Below are 16,934 nucleotides of genomic sequence, written 5' to 3'. Positions count from 1 at the left end.
TTGAACACCCAGTGCCAAAGCGCCTTCGAAAACTCAGCGATGATTGATTTACTGTATTCTTTATTATAGGATTTATTATGGAAAATATAAATAAATGTTTCATTGTCTTCTGCCAATTTTCATACATTATCCAGATAGCACCGTACACCTAAAGGACGTCCGTTCCATTTCCAGTTTATATCCGAATATCCTACATCTATTTTCGACATCCCTAAGAAGTTCGTAAGACTTAAATTTAGGATGTTCTACGAACGTTCGTCACGAAGCTCTTACGGATGTTCTCAAGATTTAAATTTCACATGTTCTAGGAATGTCCATTTATTAAGTCTTACAAATGTTCGGAGGATTTGAATTTCGAATGGTTTCGTTTCGAACCATCGGTTGCTGCGACAGATATCCACGCACTTCTAGTTAGCAAGGAAAATATTGTAGAACTCACTTTCGGGACTGTAGCAGTGATCGCGTGTTTTGTACGGTTGAGCGTCTGAGGCTTGAGTCTAAAACGCGATTTGTAGTGCACGAATTCTAAGTAACGACGAAAGAAACGTGAATTGTATTCAATTCACCAAAAAAAACAGAATATACTACGATTTTTATTGTGAATCTATTGTGGTTTCCGTAATATTCTTTATTACTATACAATGTATCTCGTGATTGGTGGCTTAACCGTAAAATTAACCTTGCACGCTTTAGTAGCGATTGTAATAGTAATTTCTGGATCTAAAGCGACTCAGAATGCTCATCTTGCCGCAGCATCGACCGGCTCCGTTCCGAGAGTTCCGATCGACTTATCAACAGGCGGCCATTACCATCGGAAATCGCGTATGAATGAAATCCGTGCAGCAGCAAATTGATAGCTAAATGGTAATTCGACTAAATGGGAAACGAGCGGGCGATATAGTATTTTCCCCCTCCGGTCGTTCACGTAGTCATTTCAAATTGACTGCGTCGTTAATGTTTCATTATTGCCATCGTTTATCCGAGCTCCGCCATTGTGCCCGCGCGTTAATGAAACGTAGGAGGGCAAGGGGGTGGGACTGGTTCGCCGCGCGAAACGCCGCGCCAAGAATTATTCGGTATTAGCGTCGATTTAATGATTTAACGTTGGACTTTATTAAGTCGAACGCCGGCGCGAACTAATGTCCCGCGATCGGCCGTCGTAAACTTTACGACATTCCCGACTCGAACCGCCTCGATAATAAGCTGAATGCGTGGACGACGAATACGTAACGAGGAAACTATTTCGGCTGGGAAACGAATTTCCTTGAGCAATTGTCGACTGTTTAACCCTCGTGCACTGTACAGTAAACTATTGCGTTGCTATTTCTTGAATTAAATTCGGCCTGAATTAAAAGGAAGTTGAGGAAATGTATCTTCTTATCGCTAAATTATAATATTATGTAAACTATTGATGTGAAATTAATTTACAAATTTGTTGAAGGAACTTTTATAAAAATTTTAATTTTACAAGGAATTTCTTTAAAAAATATCATTCATAATCGAGCATTGGCTTCCGGTCAAATTGACCCGAACAGTGCATGAGGGTTAACCCTTTAACCTCCAGCTCCTTAAATATGTATACACGGTGGGGCATTTAATACAGGTCACCTGGGTAACTCGCTTGTTTTTGGAGATAGAAGGAAATGCATCAGACCAAACTTATTTGGTATCGAGGGGCTCATAATCTGATGTTACTAATTTTTTAATTGGTGGAGGCGTCAAGGAGATATGAAGGCCAACTCGGTTTTTTTAAATGGATTTTTTCTAATGAAGGTTATTCAAGGTCACTCAAGGCCAACTGCAAGAGAAAACAGATTATCTTAAAGCACTCTCCGAACACTTCGACAATTTAAATGTAACATGTTAATTACGTAGTCACTGCTAGCAGAAGTGTTCAAAATGACGCCCTTGAACATGGATACATAGTCTAAAACGTTGCAATACTAATGATACTGCCTGACAAATTTCATTTGTATCTATTATAGAGCAAGCTCTGTTTATATGTTCTTGCATGTCAACTTTGGTTGTTGGTTTTTGCGGTACACTTCTTCCTTTAATTTTCCCCACAAATAAAATCCATAAAATGTTCACGGTTTACTACAAGGTTAACTGGATTCGAAAGGGAACTTCAGCTCAGAGATGGGCATTATCTAGATACAAAATTATTTAAATAACTGTTCGAATAAAAGATACTTTATCTTTATTCGTTATTCAAAGCTTGAATAAAAAAAGTATCTTTATTCGAGCAGCGTCGATTGAATAAATTTATTCGACGAGAATTATCCGACGAATAAAAGGTACTTTTTTTATTCGGAACGTTTTATTCATAGCGTCGATGATATTTTCATCTTTTGTGCCGTTATTTATCGTGAATAAACACATTGTTCGTGAAAAAAATTTTTTTTAAATGTGTTAAATGGTCTTAAAATGACTACTGATTCTTGATTTTGTACAGAAAATTTTTCTATAAGATACCAAAAAGATACAATGAGCAGATTAAAGGGATTATTGGGTAACAGTAGTGTAAACATTATACTTCTGTAGTATAGTATGAAATATATGTACGTATAAAACGAAAAAACTTTTTTTCCGAATGATTAGTCGCGATACAGAGAGATAATGGTAAAGTTCGTTCTTTTGACACACTGCACTACAGTTCTAAAATTAATTCTCAACTTCTCGGCGAGGTGGGTCCTGCCCACTGCGCCTTTAAACGGATACTTTTCAAACTAAGATAAGTTTAAAGGATCTTTAGACGAAACTTACTCTTATACATTAGCATACTTCGGACTCTTGTCTCCTTTGAAGGAATCTTGGGAATCTGTGCTCTGAAACAACCTTGTTGATAAAATTTACGATGTTATAACAGTTCAGTCTTATATTTTTCATGATACATAACTGCTTGGAAATCTTTTTAACGGGAAAAGTACAAATTATCGAGCTATGTTATTATTATTTTTCTGGGGTTTTATTAATGAATTGTATCTTCTGTATTGTAATAGAGTCGGATTCTTACACCCATGTAAATCAGAAAACGTTCCATAAATGCTACATAACGTCAGACGGAAGATTTCATTGCACCTACCATGTTTCACACACATCTAGTACAAAATAACAAAATTTTCTGCAACTCGGAAGTTTGAAACTATGAACGCTGGATGAAACAGTATCCAAGAATACCTACTGTAATGGAAGTGCTGCTGAATGTCTATGGTTACATTATCATGTTCGTACAAACGAAATAGGATAAAGCATAAAAGAGCAAGTACGTTTCTTCATATTTACTAAAAATACATTTCAAACGTTGAAATAGGTACCAGTACAAAATGATATGACTTAATATTTTTACCAATGATTTCAACATACTAGCAACTTAACCCTTCGGTGGTGAGGTAGGGTCTGAGGAACCCCATGAATATTTTTAGAATAGGTTAATTCTGGTCACTAGTTACTTAATCCTTTATGTCCTGATGGTACTTTGTAGTACTACTTACATTACAAAAATTCAAAAAGATTAAATACAAAAACTTATTTTTCCTCCGAAGTTGTTCATCGGGTTAAGAATAAAATAAAAAATATATTAAAGCTGATGCAAGTTCTGTTTTCTATTGCATTCCACAAATCTCCTTATGCTGTAAATGTATAAATTCGCTGCCTACTTATAACCATTTACTACTTCTTTGAAGTCCTTTGAATTGCTACAGAATGATGCCAGCACTCAGAAACTAATTTAGCTGTTCGAATAAAAAAAATACAAAAAATTAAAAAAATGAGGAACCATATTTGAACTGGTTTCAAGTATCCAGAATAGAAATTGTCATAAAAAATAAAGATATCATAATTCAGGTCTTAAAGGGTTAAAAAATGCTAGTTTATTCTGATCTTCTCTGACATGAGAATGCAAAACAACTAGTTGTGTAATAAATAGACTGCGGAGGTTCATGCAAAATTCATTATTTTGGGTACTAATATCTAAAAATTAAAATGGAACAGAATTTTCAATTCTGTAATAGATGCTTTACTACGTTAATAATAAGGCGTAGGTAGTATTAAACTTTATTAAAACCTTTAGTTTACTGCACTTTCCAAGTTAAGAGGTGCTATAAATGCATAAACATCCACAGTCTACTTTAATTAGTCCTTTTAATTAGTCCAAGTACTAAGTAGACTGTAGAATTGCATGCAAATTCAAAATGGATTAATTTATTAAACTGAAGTTATGTCTGAGATTTGTTTCCCTTACTATCGGTTTTGCTAAGTCCAAAATAAAGTGACATTGATGCTAATCTTGACGAAAGTAGTTGTACATATTGCGTTTCGTTCATTCATATTTGCGATAAATGTACAAAATCTGCAGTCTGGTAATAAGATTTGCGTAATAAGTAATGAGATTTCCACTTCCCAAGTTAAGAGCCAACGGAACATTCCTTTCTTATTTCCGTGCGCAGAATATCACATCTTCAGACACAACGAAGCGAAATTTCACCGGAAAGCTTCCCATCGATGTCGAGTTCGTATTAAGGCAGTATGTTAACGAGCTAATTAGAAATCGTATCTGAGCCCCGAGTATGCGTTCGCCCCACCGTACAATGAAGTACGTTTATAAGGTTGCAGGAACGCGCGTGATCCGTAAACACGCCTAGCTCCCGCCCACGCACAGTCTGGAGGGGATGGAGTAGTTGCCTGAAATTACGTAACTAAAGCACTTAAGTTGGAGTAATTTCTCGTCAAGCAACGATACCACCTGCCGCGCGCTCGTCGCCGTCGCCGCCGTAAATCGGTTTCAACTTCGAATGTCACCTGTGCGACCGGCCTGACGGGAAAGTCGTCTCTGGCTCCCGACTCGTTTTCCCATCCACCCACGTTTTTTCTCCTCCCGATAGATCCGACGATAATGAAAAATTCGACACCATTACCGGAACCAATTTCCCTTCCGCGGGAAATGAAATGTTTTATTTACGACCCTCGTTGTGTTTCAACGTTCGCCTCACTAATTGATAAGACGTGGAAAAAGGCGAATTAATTAACCGGCGAATCGAAGAGCTCGAAATTTCAATCGATTCTCAGTGTCGTTTCACGGTGTTCTCAAATTCTTCGAAACGGTAAACCGCGAGACGAGTCGCTATCAATGAAGAAAGGAGTATATAGGATGACCCAGTTTTATCTAGGATGGAAAATATCTCGAACAATATGAATGATATGAAGAAATGTCTCAGGTAGAAGTTATATGATTCTATGGGGGCCATATTATGCTGTCATCTATTTGACCTTGTGATGACCTTGGAAAAGCCTACGAAAGCTAACTTTGAATTTTTAAAATGGAATCCATATTTTATAGTGCATCTTATTAATGCTGGCATCGAAAAGTTTTCAAAACACTATCTAGACGTAATTATAACATAAGCCATTCCTGAGATATGAACTCTCAAGTTTGACGAGTCGTCGGCATTAGGGTTACCCGATGTAGCACACCACGAGGCAGTATCACGAACGGAGTTTATACATCATGGTGGCTTTGACGTTAACTTTGAGAGTTCATATCTCGAAAACGGCTTATATTAAAATTACGTTCACGTAGTGTCGGGTAATTCGGACACCCTGTATATGGGGGAGCGCGTAACTGGAACCACTTCGATACTGCGTCACCAATGATTTTAGAGAAAAATGTTTCAGGTCAAAGTTATATGGTTTCGAGAATGGTATAATTTCACGTGATTAGTTCTTCTGTTGAAGGGTGCGTAGAGGACATATGAAGGTCAAGTTGACTTTTTTTATAGGAATCATGTACCTATTCATTGAAATTCTGCATAAACACATGTTACCTGTTTATATAAAAAAACTATTAGTTTAGGAGGTATTTTAACTTCAATTGTTAAATGTGACTCTCTGTCGCAGTGGTTTCACATATGCCACTCTGAATAATTGAAATTAAAATATCTCCTAGACTAATTTTTTTATATAGACAGGTTAATACTTCTTTTTATACAAAGTAACAAACTGGATCGATTAACTCAATACAAAATGTATAATTCCATTTTAAGAAACCAACTTGACCTTCATATGTCCTCTACGCATTCTCCTACGAAAACACTAATCACATCCAATATTATGCTCCCCTTGAAACTTGTAACCGTACTTTTGTTATATTTATTAGAACTTTTAAATTTAATTTGAATCTGTAGGGCGGTTCCACTTGAACGTATCGAAAGCGTATATAAAGCGTACAGAAAGCGTACAGAAAGCTTCATTTTCCTCATTGACAATGACGTCGAGCTACGAAGAAAACGTTATCGCCTTATATAATTATATTCGACGGCGTAAAAGTCGGAAAAGATATTGGTTTAAATCCTTACATAGAAAAGAGTATAAATTGTAGACTATTTGTTGCTGCGCTAGGATTAGCAGAAGATGATCATGTATTTCATTCTTTCTATAGAATGAATAGAAATTGGTAGCTCCGCTAATCAAAAAACAAGACACTAATGCAATGTTGTCTTAGCCATGTACAAACATGGCTTTCTGTACGCTTCCAATACGCTCATAGTGGACAGAAACTCAAGCGTAGCGTAACGTCATGTTGTACGCTACACCGACGTGTCTATGACGAGACGCCTTAGCGGAGAATAAGCCTAAGTGGGGCGCTAGAATTTCGTGGATCCTCGCACGATGTTCGTATGTCGCGAAACTGTGGAGGTGGTGGGGATTCGCTCCGCTTATGTGCATTACTACTACCACCGACTAGGTATAGGATAGACCTATCATCTTATGGGACTTCGTGTCTCATGTTCTCAAATACCGATAGTGTAAAAAGTCAGGGATTTTCTGCTGCCCTTTACGTTATGAGAACGGTGAATTTGTGAACTACGTTAAACCATTCGAGCTCAACTATGTAGTCTAACTTCTACAGTCGTATCGAGTCTAAAGTACGCAATATTATCAGATCATGAGTGTTCGGTACGTCGGAAAATTATCGAAGGGACCATGGTCGTGAACGGATTCTCTTACGTCCGTTCACTGTAAAGTAGACGTATTAGAAAGGAGTCTTGGATTCCAGTCCCGACGAATCTATTGGTTTTTTTTCGCGTACAAACAAGTTATTGCGTTTAATATTGTTTTTATGAATATGTATATGTATTATTATGTACATTTCAGTAAATTATTTTATTATTTCATTGTTATTACAACAGTTTAACAGTGACAACGAACGCATATATATTTTTATTCTATGTTATTCCATATAAGTGAGTAATACGTATCAAAAACGTAATCGAAACACAGATTTTTATTACATCACAAGCATCGCACAAAAGATATTTCGTTATATTGACATTTGTAATAATTATGGATGTTGCGGGGAAATCAATATTATTGACATTATGGAACATATAACGAAATATCACTGTAACACTTAAAAAAGTTTCAAAGTTCCATTTATATCATTGTCCTGTGAAAATGTTCATACTTCCAGCAGCATTCATATTCCAATCAAAGAATTTACAGAAAAAGGAAAAGGAATCTAAAGTAATTTTCAGTAGTTTCATACATCTTTATCTCGAATAATTTTCGAAAACATTCAAAGTACTAAACATTTTTAAACTTTGAATCTCATATCGATTTCTAAAATAATCCTAGTTCGATGTAATATAGAACGTGGTTTTATGAGATAGATTCGAAGTTCGCAGCCATTAGCTCGGTATTGTCTTCAGTTTCCAGTACTTTACCGATGATAATACCGATTGCCCAGGCCTCACCACGAGGAGGTTGCTGCGAGTGGAGGCCCAAGAGCTTTGGGCTGCTCACCTGCGTACCAGACCCGAACCAAAAGAGTACACAAGCATGGTAGTGCAAGCGAGATTCCCTGTTAAACAGAGTCCGTTTACGGAGCAGCCTCCCGACTCCTCCGTACCCTGGCACGCACGAGCCTTTCTCCAAATCCTACTTACCAGGCAAAGACTAAACACGTCCGATATCTGGCTTCTCAATAGAAACCAGAGGGATCGGCAAACAGTCTTAGTGCACAGGCCCACTGCCCGTACCATAGGTACAGACTACAGACCCACTGCCCGTACCCCAAGTCTGTGTAGAAAATCAACGAGCAAAATGAATTACTAAAAACTTGGTATGCACAATGGATGGTTACAATTTAAGTCTATTAATAGATAGACTAAATTTAATAATAAACGACGTGATGATGAATATGAATATAACAATGAATATCGAATTATGATTTAAGTTTAACTTCCAGTAACTTAACGCAGTGGTAAACGCTTCGAGGATGTAGACGTTGATCGATGTCTTCTTTCGATGGAATCACTGTTTGGAAAAATATTTTTCATTATACAATACACATAGAATACATAATATGCACAGTAAATAAATCACAGTACATAAGAAGATAAATATCGAAGCCAATGGTTCTCGAACTTCTGCAACATACAAAGGATTAGTAACAAGAGAGGGGACACAACAATATGCACAATAAATAAATTAATAATACGCACAGTAAATAAATCACAGTAAATGAATCACAGTACATAAGAAGATAAATATCGAAGCCAATGGTTCTCGAACATTTGTAACATACAAGGGATTAGTTACAAGAGAGGGGACACAACAATATGCACAGTAAATAGATTAATAATATGCACAGTAAATTAATTAACTGGTTGTCGAATGCCTGAAACAAACAATGGATTAGTAACAAGAGAAAGGACGAGTATGAGACGCGCGCCCACCCTCCGCGACGGCTCACGAGAAAGTGAGGAAGCTAACGCCGTTATGGATTGGGCGTACGCAGGTTTGTTCGTGTTGAATTGTTTTTGCCGGCTTGAACGACCTTCCTTGAACGACCCAAACACCGGATGGTACAGCCAGGTACGGCTATGGTACACGGCGTACACGGCTAGGTCAATAAACTGTGTGACGCAACGTCACTAGTGCGTTGGACCGACGGAGTACACCGATGCCGCGGCACGCTCTACCGTACTCTCTCGCTCGCACACCTGCCCCCATAGAATTCCTCGAATTTCCCCCTGAATTTCCTCGGCTCGCGTCACACCGACGGAGAGCACCGCTACCGCAGCTCGCTCTCCCGCTCTCGTTTATTTATGATGTTCATATTCCCCAAATAAATATCATTTCTAACTAATTTGTTTAAGCGATATGTTCCTTTTAAAGATTTAGCTCTCCAGTATAAATCCCTAAGACCGTTATTTATTATTCATTTCATATCGTTAAATACGATTTTTCTCACAGGATATCGATTTCTATAACGGTATCACAAAATAATTGCAAATATGAAACTTCTTTACCTCTTCTTAAACTGGGTATCTGAAAGTATTTCATTGAATTTGTATAAAAGATTTTACTACTTCCTAAAAGACTCCGTGTGATATTTGATAGCCTAAAAAACAATATGCCGATACAGGGTTTCGATTTATTTACGAAACTAATCTGACCAGTTGCTGCATTCTTTGACACCAATTTTCAAGAAAATGAAACTTCTGTATTTCACTTAATTTGAGAGACACGTAGCTGAATATTAACGTACGTTCATTATTTAATTACTCGTAATAAATACAATTTTTATAAGTAAATAACGTGTAAGTAAATTCATATGTAAAAATTTACCAATTGCCAGAAAGTAATTGTTCGTGCGTATTAAGATTCTTACAATAGGCAGTAAAACTATTCCTACTCCCATATAAATTATAAATATGTAAATGTTAATAAAAGCGGTGTATATATTCTCCCACATGTAGATTTGATAAACTATTTATGAAACTGCATCTATTCTGAATTTATCTGTTACAAATATACTAGTGTAAGGCAAGATATGAAAACGAATAAAACAAGAACATGTAAAAAGTAACATTACTAAAATGTCCATTAACAATGCATTTAGAATAACTTGTCGTGTAGTTAAGTGGAAAAATATATACTTTTCCGTTTCATGTTTCATGACTGTCATATTTATCTCTTAACCTTAAACTGAAGCATCGAATATTTTTATTCCCATTAAATCATATAGATACACGCAATGTGAATGGAATATATAACACTTCATTTGTGCTAATAATACTCAGAATTCATGCTTTATCGGTAACGTCGGGTATTGACATTAAAATGGTAAGGGGGCTTCTGATGCCCTCGAAGCATGGGACAGAAAATTACATTGCATATTAGGTCTATTCTTATATCTCGTCTGTGCTACTACTACCATCGAACTGGTGTGTTATGTACCTCGCAGGGTTACAAACCACATAACTTTTATTTAAAACACTTTTCATTAAAATCATTTTTTACGCAGTATCGAAGTGGTTGTAGTTACGTGCTCCATCGGTGCAAGAACACGTAAACTGAAGCACCTGAACTTCGTCGAACTCGACGCGGTGCAACAAGGTTTCCATAAATTACTCCGACCACGCTCTAGACGTGGGTTTCACGGGTGGCGTTCAGATCTCCGATTCCTCCAGGAGCTTTTTCTGTCGCAACAGCTAAAGCTCGATCATTATTTTAGTTCATTATATTATTTCTTCTTTGCAAGCTTAGAGTCGCAGCATAAACAAGGATTATTAGCAACTGTTGACTGAATTTAAATACACACGAGTAAGCGATTGAAAACTGTAGAATCTGAAGGGATGATTCAGCAGGGTCTTTATAAGTAATCGAGTATTCCAATACTCAGACAGAATATTATCAACATGTCCTGGTACGATGTCGAGATTGTTGCTTCGGTGAGGTTGTCCTTAATCCTTTCATTCCAACTGTTGCCATATAGCTGTGAATTCTAAATTACGAAATAAAATATTAGTTCAAATTTGTATTTGAATATACATATATTTAAAAGCTTATCGGTAAAAATAAGAGATTACCTACTCGTCCTTTGTCTCTTTCATTTTATGGAATTCAAGTGTTGAGTAGGTGTTGTTAATAGTATAGAAATGTACAAAACTCTATTCTGTTTCAAATATTTCAAAAGGGTTTATTGATCAAAGGTAAGAAAAATTGGGTTTCATTGTGTATATTAACATTATAATGGGAATTATTATATGTATATGTATAACTGTGATAAAAATAAAAATGTTATGAAATGACAGCGAATGAAAAACGGCATTAGATGGTTTCGAAGTGTTAAAATGTTCTTGTGAATCATTTATATGTTATGTAAGATACAAAAGAATACACCAAAATACCTATCTCCTTGATATAATATTTGAGTGATTTCGAAATGAAAAGATTCTTAATTTTTGAAGAACCCGAAAGGATTGTTAGTTTATTTAACCTTCTTCCAACTTGCTTATATTTCCTATATTAGAAAATAATGTGGTTGATAATTATAGGTCTATTATATGTTTCACACAGTCTGGGAGTGTTATTTTTAAGACCTCATGAATGTGACAGTTTGGTCTGTTCTGTTGGCCGACTACATTTTGCGAGGCAACTTGTTTCGAGGTCTTGTAAAGATCATAGAAGTACTGACGTGACTTTTGGGAGTTTCACAATGCTTCTGTTTGTGTATTATTGTATATCAGTAACATTCTATACCATAAATATTGATTCAGTCAGGGAACGTGTATCGATGGGAATGGTATAGATATGAAAGAGCCGCGTAGCGTGTTAATAAAATTGTTTTCGCCTCGCCTAGTCGCGACAGGGTTTCAGTTTGATACCGTTTTAATGGTATCCGTGCTAACGGGAAACGGAGGCGACGTTGAAATAAAATCGAACGATTTTAGCACCCGGGAATATTTTGGAAACGATTGTTTGTTCGCGATTTTACTGGTGCATTTGCTTTTTTGTTGCTTGGAAATGAAAAATGACAAGTGAATACCGTTGATTGGAATTATTATAATATATAGTATAGAATAAAGTAAAAAGTCAGGAATAAAATCGATAGTGTATTTTGCGATATTAAAAAATATCCGTTTGAAATTTTTGTGGCATATTTTGAGACAGTCTAATGATCATTTTGTGATGATTTGTTGAAATTAGGGAAGACATACGACGAAGAGCGATGTCTGGGCGTTCGCAGTCACGCTCTGGGAGATTTTAACGTTTGCGAGGGAACAACCGTTCGAGGAGCAGCCCGACCATCGCATCGTTGAGAACGCGACTTATTTTTACCAAGAGGACGAGAGGAGAGTAAGTATTATCCCATATATCACATTTCTACTAGTAAATTAAATGTTGACGATATATAGATCGAATAAATATATCGAATTAAACGTTCTCTAAACGTTTTAACGTGTCAACTATCCCAATTCAAATTATCTATCGATTTGTTTCTTCCGAACCAATTTCTGTAATTTAATTTTATTGTTAGGAGAGATTTTTGTAGAATAGTTTAACTGGTTGTATTTGAAAAGTATGGAAGTTCAAAATATTCCAACGTAGAAATGACAATAAATTCTTATTGATACTGAATTTATTTAAAGCTGCCTTCTCGCATTAACATTTAAATATACACAATATAGTATTAAATTATTCATATCGCATTAATTTATTAAATACTTAAAATATTTCTTCATATTTCAATTATTTATGTATATTGTATTCATTATTGTCATAATATTTTATTCATACATATTCTATATGATACTTACTGTTAGCTCTATGTTCTTGGGATATTTCTGACTATTCGATGTTCATAGTAATGTTGACGAATTCTATATTTTCTATACGTATGTAACTTTTATAACTAACGATCACTAGTATAATACATATAGAGAAAATTGGTAATACAAGTGAGAAGACGATAATTATACATGTAATATGAAGAAATACAATTTTATAATCAACCTCTTTTTTCGAGAAAACCAAATCGTTGCTCTAGTTCTTAATTGTTCTATCCCCACTAATTTCTAAATTGAGAAAACTGAGTTTGAAGTTTATGACATTTAACATTATAGAAGCAGGAAAGTAGTGAAATAATCAGACACACTGTAATATCATCTACTGAATAGCTATTTATTACCGTGTGTAACAAAATTTTATCTTATTATAGACATCAATTTTTAATTATTGTTAATATTTGGAGATACAACCATTAAGAAAAAAAAAATTTTTTAAGTTTCAGAATTAGGACTTGACAGAATATTTGTTGTTTTCTAAGTTGAATTTTTTTTATATTATGGTGTACTTGTATTCTTCGAACCAATAAGGCGCACGAAGATTAATTAACTACATTTTTTTAAAAAATAAAGTTAATACAATTAAGAACTCGGGTAACGAAACGTAAAAACTTGTCAAATCTGCATAAACTCTACCAGCATGTCTTACAATTCTCGATCATTTCTACTTATTTCAATGTTTCTGGAATTAACAATGCTATAGTATAGTACATAAATAATGTTCCTAGAATTTTTCGTGACTCTTTCCTTGATTATTTCATAAAATTCTAGTTTAAAAATTTTTATTCTGTTAAGTTTAATTATTTATTGAAGTATTTTAATTTTTTATTTTGGAAGTGCTATTACTCCTATGTTTACAATTGCTGGCATATCTAATTTTTGTATTCCATAAATGTGTGACTAACGTATGTTGGGCACTTTTATTTTTCCAGATAATCTTACCGTTGCCGAAGAACTGTCCCAAGGACATCTATGACTTGATGCGCGAGTGCTGGCAGAGGAACGACGTGGACCGGCCGAACTTCCGCGAGATCCATCTGTTCCTCCAAAGGAAGAATCTCGGTTACAAGCACGGGGACGCGAACGACACCTGATACAGAGAACTGGAAGGCTGGAACCTCATCCGGCTTTCTATGATCGGCGAGCTAAACGGGAATTGGTGGCCCTCGACGACCAAGCTCCACCAAACCAGACCAAGTTAGTACCTAGGATGACCAATCGCTCGAGACGGAGTTCGATAAATCATCCGAATGCAAAGGTAAATCGTCGATTCTGGTCATCTTGTCGCTGTTAATCATTTCGCGTGACTAAATCGAATCTTAAGATCCTGTAAATCTACGAGACACAGTAAGATTCATCTATTAATTTTCCATTCGAACATAATATGTTCTGGCAGCTGTCATAAGCGTAATTAATTTCCACGACTATTTTAACATTCGAGTCGACTAGTTCATGGAAAAATATTCAACGGAAATTGTATTCAAGATTTTTATGTTTTTACAACAGCGAGAAATCAATGTGATTTCAATTTTTCCCAAATGGGAAAGGTGAGCACAATGTTACGTTACGTACGTTTCGGCCCCGATAATCAGAAACACGAGACGGATTTGTATTTGTATTTGTAGTCGAGTCAGTAGGACGACTTCGAGCTGCGGCGGCATACGATACGAAATGGAACTCGGTCCTCTCGTAGGCCAATAGAGGATGAGCACGTACGATAAATCGCACATACGCTGTTTCTGAAATTGATACTGTCAGCAAACAAGCTTGCAATACCCACCGCAACGGCACTCGCATCACGTTCAGAACACACGTGGCCACGAGACTTTGTGGATCGCGGGTGGTGTATAACGTTTTCTACGCCGACGAATAATTTCCGGGAGACGGTTTTTCGCGATCAAGTGCGCACGTCCGTGTTTTTTCGTCGAAGCACGAGGTTTATACACTGGCGAACGTTCGACGACGTGGGATTTGGGTGTTCTGAGACCATTAAACGAGACACTTTAACCCTTTACTACGCAAATTAATATCTATTTTTCGACAAATTTGCTGACAGTATATAAGGGTGTTATATTTAATTCGACCATTTAAAGAGTATACGATGAAGAGACTTTTCCGTACAGTTTAGTTTTTTGCTATTATGATAATATACAGGGTGGACCACGAAACGTGATCAGCATAGATTTTACTGCTAGTTGTTCGATCGAAATTTTGTTCAGCTAATATAATATTATTCAAGGAGACTTTTAAGGTGATTGTAGCAAATTTTTTGTAAACCCCTTTTTCCAGAGTTTTTAAAGTCACCTTCAGTTTTTTATAGATGAATCTACATTTTTTTACACCTATCTTTTAGCTGATACTGAGACGAATTTGGTAAGCATTATGATAAATTATTTTGTCTTATCTGCTTCTATAGGTTTATCTGTAAGAAACTGAAGGTGACCTTTAAAACTCTGGAAAAAAAGGGTTGACAAAAAATTGGGTATAATCATCTTAAAGTTCTCCTTAAATTATGTTATATTAGCCAAAAAAATGTTCGTTCGTGCAGCAAGCCGTAGAATAATCTAAGCTGATCACGTTTCGTGATCTACCCTCTATGAGGAAGCTATTGATGTTAATACACAAATTCATTTATTCTTTGTTCACTTACAACAGGTGTATGTATTGCCATTAATATTTTTCCATATGTCCATGTGATTGTCGAGATAAATGGCATACCCTGTATATACTGTTAACATATGGAATTTATATTTTCCATTTTAAAGGGTTCAGTTTTTTTTTAAATAGATTTGTTACTTTAAGTTCAGACTGTGCAGTAGTGTACATATTTACTAATAAGCAGCCATATTCGAACTTTCAAGTTACATTGGTCAACTGTGGAAAAAGATATACTTTCTATGATAAAATTATAATGGTTTTAACCTTGATAATGGTAAAACTGGTATGTGACTTCAAACTTACATTATGCAGTGGAGGGTTAATCTGTAATGTAAAAGATTTGAAAATTAGATCGGCAGTTATCGAAACAAATAAGGGATATAATAATTTACTAATTTAATAAATTGTGGTAAACTTCGTTTCGAGGAAGAAAACGTGGTTGTTTGATTGAAAGCTTCAATAAACTGGACAGTTCCTTATTTTGTAAAATAAGATAAGTCATGCACAGGATTAAACATTTGTTTAATCAATGAATGGAAATATTAAGAATTTGTGCTGGGTGGTATATTTTTAGTCGTTCGTAATTCTATATTTTCAAGAATAATGAATCATTTTCTTTAAGATTCACAGTTACAAGTGAATATCCTCCTGCATTTAAAAGTTTACTATAAGAGACTCCTACTATAATGGACAAGTAAATTGGTCTACTGAAAACAGGCAACAAAATCTTTAATATTTAATTATACAATTTTTCTTTAGATGAGTAATTATTTAAGGATATCTAAAGATCAGGATAAGTATTATTTTTATAAAAGTACGTCAAGTGGCAGAACTGCGAGTTAAATCGACAGGACACCCAAAGCCGTCCGATGAGTTCGTAAAGACAAATTTACACTTTTACACTTTGGACGTGTTTGACTCCACTTTCATCACTGGTTACTTTGGACGTTCAATTCAAATGAAATGCAGATGACAAACAATTTTTACACCTATCAGTGTGGACGAATCATTCACGTTGCACATTCAAAGCGTAAAGTATAAATTCGCCTTTAGCTTCGCGAAATCGACGCGGTCAAGTGTGCAACCGCAACCTGTTCTTTTTTGTAAAATTTTAATTAACCACCGCTGACGAAGGAAAAACTGAAAGAAGGGGAGACCGTGGGCAGATTTCGTCCCGGGCGGGAAGTTGACGGGCGCATCGGAACTTAAGATTGCCGATTAAGTTCGACGATGAACGCGCCTGGCGGAACCGAGAACCAGTGTCCCGTGACGGGGCAGCTTTATCGGTCGTAGGTTGTAAGAGGGAAAGGGTTGAAAATGAAAAGGAGAGAAGGGTGAAGGTGGACGGCATAAAGGAATTCCTCGAGCCAACCGGCTTACGTTTAAGTTCCCATGAAACTACTAATAAGCTTAAGATGCGCTTAGCCGAAGTGCATAAATGTTTGACAATACCACTAGAGGTTGCAGTATAAAATTCGTATATATAATATATATATTATATAGCGTGTAAAGAATGTTAAAGGGTTAAACGATAGTATAAAAGATATGATTAGTGAACGTCGTTTAAATAAGGCTTCGCATTCCTCTCGGCGGCCGGACGACCGTACTTTTTTTTTTTTCGTTAACGCGTTAAGTGCCGTGGCA

At 36.0% G+C, this 16,934-nt stretch overlaps 1 protein-coding gene across 1 annotated transcript in view; it reads left to right on the top strand.

Moving 5' to 3' along the window:
* The window catches only part of LOC107186493 (discoidin domain-containing receptor 2-like), a 111,016-nt gene extending 97,290 nt beyond the window's left edge, over positions 1 to 13,726 (top strand). Inside the window, exons 15-16 of the mRNA XM_015574356.1 lie at positions 11,995 to 12,144; positions 13,565 to 13,726. Of these exons, the coding sequence (XP_015429842.1) occupies positions 11,995 to 12,144; positions 13,565 to 13,726 (312 nt within the window). The remainder of the gene's footprint in view (positions 1 to 11,994; positions 12,145 to 13,564) is intronic.
* The last annotated feature ends 3,208 nt before the right edge of the window (positions 13,727 to 16,934 follow it).

The sequence above is a fragment of the Dufourea novaeangliae genome, unplaced genomic scaffold (assembly GCF_001272555.1).
Source record: "Dufourea novaeangliae isolate 0120121106 unplaced genomic scaffold, ASM127255v1 scaffold65, whole genome shotgun sequence".
Taxonomy (NCBI): domain Eukaryota; kingdom Metazoa; phylum Arthropoda; class Insecta; order Hymenoptera; family Halictidae; genus Dufourea; species Dufourea novaeangliae.
The sequence above is the reverse complement of the archived record's forward strand: the minus strand, read 5'-3'. Positions and strand labels throughout refer to the sequence as shown.